This window comes from Rhinopithecus bieti, unplaced genomic scaffold, assembly GCF_001698545.2.
Source record: "Rhinopithecus bieti isolate Rb0 unplaced genomic scaffold, ASM169854v2 scaffold_11933, whole genome shotgun sequence".
NCBI lineage: Eukaryota > Metazoa > Chordata > Mammalia > Primates > Cercopithecidae > Rhinopithecus > Rhinopithecus bieti.
Genome location: NW_016806995.1, coordinates 565,758 through 570,051, shown reverse-complemented (window position 1 = coordinate 570,051; position 4,294 = coordinate 565,758). Strand labels below are relative to the sequence as shown.

General features: G+C 49.8%; 1 protein-coding gene across 1 annotated transcript in view; it reads right to left on the bottom strand.

The window, feature by feature from the left end:
• Positions 1 to 4,288, bottom strand: part of GLTP (glycolipid transfer protein) — a 34,290-nt gene extending 30,002 nt beyond the window's left edge. The window contains exon 1 of the mRNA XM_017879691.1: positions 4,130 to 4,288. Within this exon, the coding sequence (XP_017735180.1) occupies positions 4,130 to 4,232 (103 nt within the window). The 5' untranslated portion in view covers positions 4,233 to 4,288. The remainder of the gene's footprint in view (positions 1 to 4,129) is intronic.
• Positions 4,289 to 4,294: the final 6 nt, after the last annotated feature.

Genomic DNA, 4,294 nt, shown 5'->3' with positions numbered 1-4,294 from the left:
AGGGAGGGAGGGAGGGAGAAAAGGAAGGAAGGAAGAAAGGAAGGAAGGAAGGAAGGAAGGAAGGAAGGAAGGAAGGAAGGAAGGAAGGAAGGAAGGGAGGGAGAAAAGAAAGGAAGGAAGGAAGGAAGGGAGGGAGGGAGAAAAGAAAGGAAGGAAGGAAGGAAAGAAAGGAGGGAAGAAAGAAAGGAAGAAAAGAAAGAAGGAAAGAAAGGAAAGGAAGAGGAAGGAAGGAAAAGGAGGAAAGAAAAGGAAAGACAGAGGATTGACATAAAAAGATGGTCATGCTATATTGTTGGGCAGAAAAAAGCAGATTATACTTGTTTGTTTATTTTATTTATTTGTTTATTTGTTTGTTTATTTATTTGAGACAGGGTCTCACTCTGTCAACCAGTAATAAGTGATAATTAGGCTTTATGTAGTTTTTTTTTTTTTTTTTTTTTTTTTGAGACAGGGTCTTGCTCTGCCACCCATGCTGGAGTGTAGTGGCACAATCTCAGCTCACTGCAACTTCGGCATCCCAAGCTCAAGTGATCTTCCCACCTCAGCCTCCCACATAGCTGGAACTACAGGTATGCACCTCAACACCCGGCTAATTTTCTGTACTTCTGGTAGAGAGAGGGTTTCACCATGTTGCCCAAGCCGGTCTCAAACTCCTGACCTCAAGAGATTCGCCCACCTCAGCCTCCCAAAGTGCTGGGATTACAGGCGTGAGCCACCGTACCAGCCCATACTTTTTTTTCCCCAAAAAAATGGATGTAAAGGGTCGGGTGCGGTGGCTCATGCCTGTAATCCCAGCACTTTAGTAGGCCAAGGCGGGCGGATCACGAGGTCACAAGATCCAGATCATCCTGGCTAACACAGTGAAACCCCGTCTCTACTAAAAACACAAAAAAATTAACTGGGCGTGGTGGCAGGCGCCTGTAGTCCCAGCTACTCGGGAGGCTGAGGCAGGAGAATGGCGTGAACCCGGGAGGTGGAGCTTGCAGTGAGCCAAGATCACGCCACTGCACTCCAGCCTGGGCGACAGAGTGAGACTCAGTCTCAAAAAAAAAAAAAAAAAAAAAAGATGGATGTAAATGTAGAAGGAAAATATTCTGAAATCCCAGCAGAGATTCTTTCTTTAAAACTCCACCTCAAATGTTGTCAGACAATTAAGTGAACTAATCTACAAAGAGTACTTAGCACATAGTAAGTGCTCAGTGAGTGACAGGGAGATTTTTATGTATCATTTGTATTTGCTCAGTTTTCCTCCAATCGACAGATCTTCCTTGAAGAATTAAATACTTTTTTTAAACACAGCTTTTGGCTCTTAGTCATATTTATATCTAGAGCTATGGTTCTCAGAGGTGATTTTGCCTCCCTGGGGATATTTTTGGGGGAGGGGGTGTTACTGGCATCTGGTAGCTAGAGGCCAGGGATGCTGCTAAACATCTTACAATGCACAGGACAGCCCCACCACCACAAAGAATGATCTGGTCCCAATGTTGGCAGTGCCATGGTGAAAAATCCCTGACTTGGAGGAAACTGTCACTGCAAGGTATTTCAGACTCCTCGTGTCCCTCACCCCAGAGCAGCTCCATTCAAGAGACACACACACCACCCAGATCATCCAGGTGACCAGATGCTCCCAAGATCTAAAAAAAGCCCCTGCATCACAGCCGACAAATGATCTCGATCAGATGTCCCAGAGAAAAGTCACTCGTGGAAGAATCCTCCTAAAGCTTAAGTCTTCAACCCTCAGGAGCAATTCTACTCCCCCCACAGAAGAGAATAATGGCTCAAATGAATTATCACTTTTTTTTTTTTAGAGTCCTAAGAATTAGCCTCTCTGGTGAACAGTAAATAGCTCTGGTGGGCAGAGGGCCCTGTGGTGGTTAACCCATTGTGGACCAACCCCACTGAGGCTTCTGTGTAAATGGTACTTCTGTCAATAGATGTGACATCCACAGCACAGGGATTGCAACAAAGACAAGGGTCCTTTGAGACCAAGGAAAGGGAGGAGGAGACGCTCTTTAGCCCTGGCACCAGATGACTGCTGGCTCTGGCTTGCCACTTCCCTCTTTCCTCCAAAACCAGCCAGATAATTTCATCAAATGATGATACCCCCAATACAGAATGGATGTGCAACCTCGCTGAAAATAAGGGAAGAAAAAGCCACAGAGTTTAACCTAGGGTTTCTCCACCTTTGACACTGCTGATGTTTGGGGCTAGATCATTCTTTGTTGTGGCAGGACTGTCCTGTGCACTGTAGGATGCTGAGCAGCTCCCTGGCCTCTACCCACAAGACACCCCGCGTCCCATCCCCCAACACAGTTGTGACAAAAATGCCTCCAGGCATTGTCAGATGTCCCCTGAGGGGCAAAACTGCCCTCAGTTGAGAATCACTGACTTAAATGGATTCTGAATCCCTGTCCGGGGCAAGCTGGCTCTGACTTGTAACTATTCCTGGAACCAAAGAGGAAACAAGCAAGCAAAAAACAACAACAACAACTCAGTCACAAAATTAAACAACTTTTCAATGCTAGGGCCGGCTCGCTCCCAAGTCCCTGCCTGGACAGTCAGTATTATCTCAAGACTGTAACACTGATAATAAGAAAGTTTTGTGCATTCAGCAGTATTGACTGAGTGTCTGCTATGTACCGGGCACTGTTCTGGGCACCGGGGACACAGAGTGGATGTAAAAGACCAAGCCCTTGATCTCAGATTGCTTACCCAGGTCTGGAATCATACACACCAGACAATTTGCACTCCCTTAAACACTGATTAATCACTCTAGCAAGGAACCAAAACTGGATTCAGGAACTCATAACCACACCCCCTACAGCAAAGACCTATTTGGCACTTATGGCCTCGGTGCTTTACACACACCATCTCATCTACTCCTCACAGCTGGCCTAGGAGATTAGCATCCCCGTTTCACAGCTGGGGACACTGGGGCTCAAGAGGTGAAGGAGGGGAACTATAGACTCCAGGTAACCACAACCATCCCAGAGCTCAACACACTGTGGGAACTACCACCCCCAACAAGCTTCATTGCCCACTAAGTCAGACTGCCTTAAGGTCTATGAGTTTCAGCTGGACTTTGCCCTGGGGGCTGGTATCTTCCTGCAAGGCCACCAAGTGAACCGGCAGGCCAGGACAGAGCCCACATGAAGGAGGAGAATAGAGGTTCAGGTTGCACCCTTTACCTGGGACGCAAAAGGCAAAGGGCAGGGGCAGTGGTGCTGTTTTCTGGTTCCCATTTTCCATCCCGGGCCTCGGCTGGGCTGGGCTAGGCTGAGGGAGTGGGAGAAGAGGATCTGAAAGTGGACCGCCTTCCCAATGCGTCCAGGAACTTCAGCACGACATACAGGGGAGGGGCTTCCTCTTGTAGAGCCTAAACTGAGGGAGCAATTGGTGCCAAGCTCTGTATGTCTGATGTCACCTCACAAAACAGCTCCCCCCACAACCCTCACCCCCGTCCTAAAAGGAGGAAAAACTTAAGGTGGTTTCCCCTAGAAAGAGGCCCTGGAGTTTTGCAACTCCACCTTCAAAACACCCTTCCTGTCCCCGCCTCACCAGGCTTCCTACCCTTGGAGGGGGAGACGGGAGTCTTTGATCTGGAATGAGGGAATTCTGCGGGAAGAAGGAAGGGTTCTTAGGTCCCATGAAGGAGAGGCTGGAAGCGTTTAAAGAGAAGGCTTATGAAATGGGGGGATTCATTGTAAGGTGAGGGAGTTGAGAGTCATCAGAAAGCGCCAGGGATGAAGGAAGCACTTTGGGGAAGAAGGGGCAGGAGTCTTTGGGGGAGATGGTGGATTAGAGAACGCCTAGGGGAGATGGAAGAGTAAGGGGTGTTGGGGGGACGGATGATCAGGGGGCATTTGGGGGATATGGAGGACTGTGAGGTGTCTAGGGAGAGGGAGGATTTGGAGAGGACAGGGAGGATGTGACATGTTTAGAGGGGAGAGGACTTGGGAGTGGTCCGGGAAAGGGAGACTTTAGGGTGAGTGGAGGTAAAGAGGATCTTGGGTGCCTGGGGAAACAGGACTTGGGGATGTCTAGGGCAGAGATGTTTAGGGGATGCTAAGGGGAAGGATTCGGGTGCGTGTGGGACTGCGGGCCGCCTCCCCCCTCCATTCCGGCTCACCGAAGAAGGGCGGCAGGTGGGACACCGCCTCGAGGAAGGGCCCGGTCTCGATCTGCTTGTCCGCGGGCAGCGGTTTCAGCAGGTGTTCGGCTAGCAGCGCCATTTCGGGGTCGAGGCCCGCGGTGATGCCCCAGCCGGCGCCGCGGGCGTCCACGCCGCCCCGCG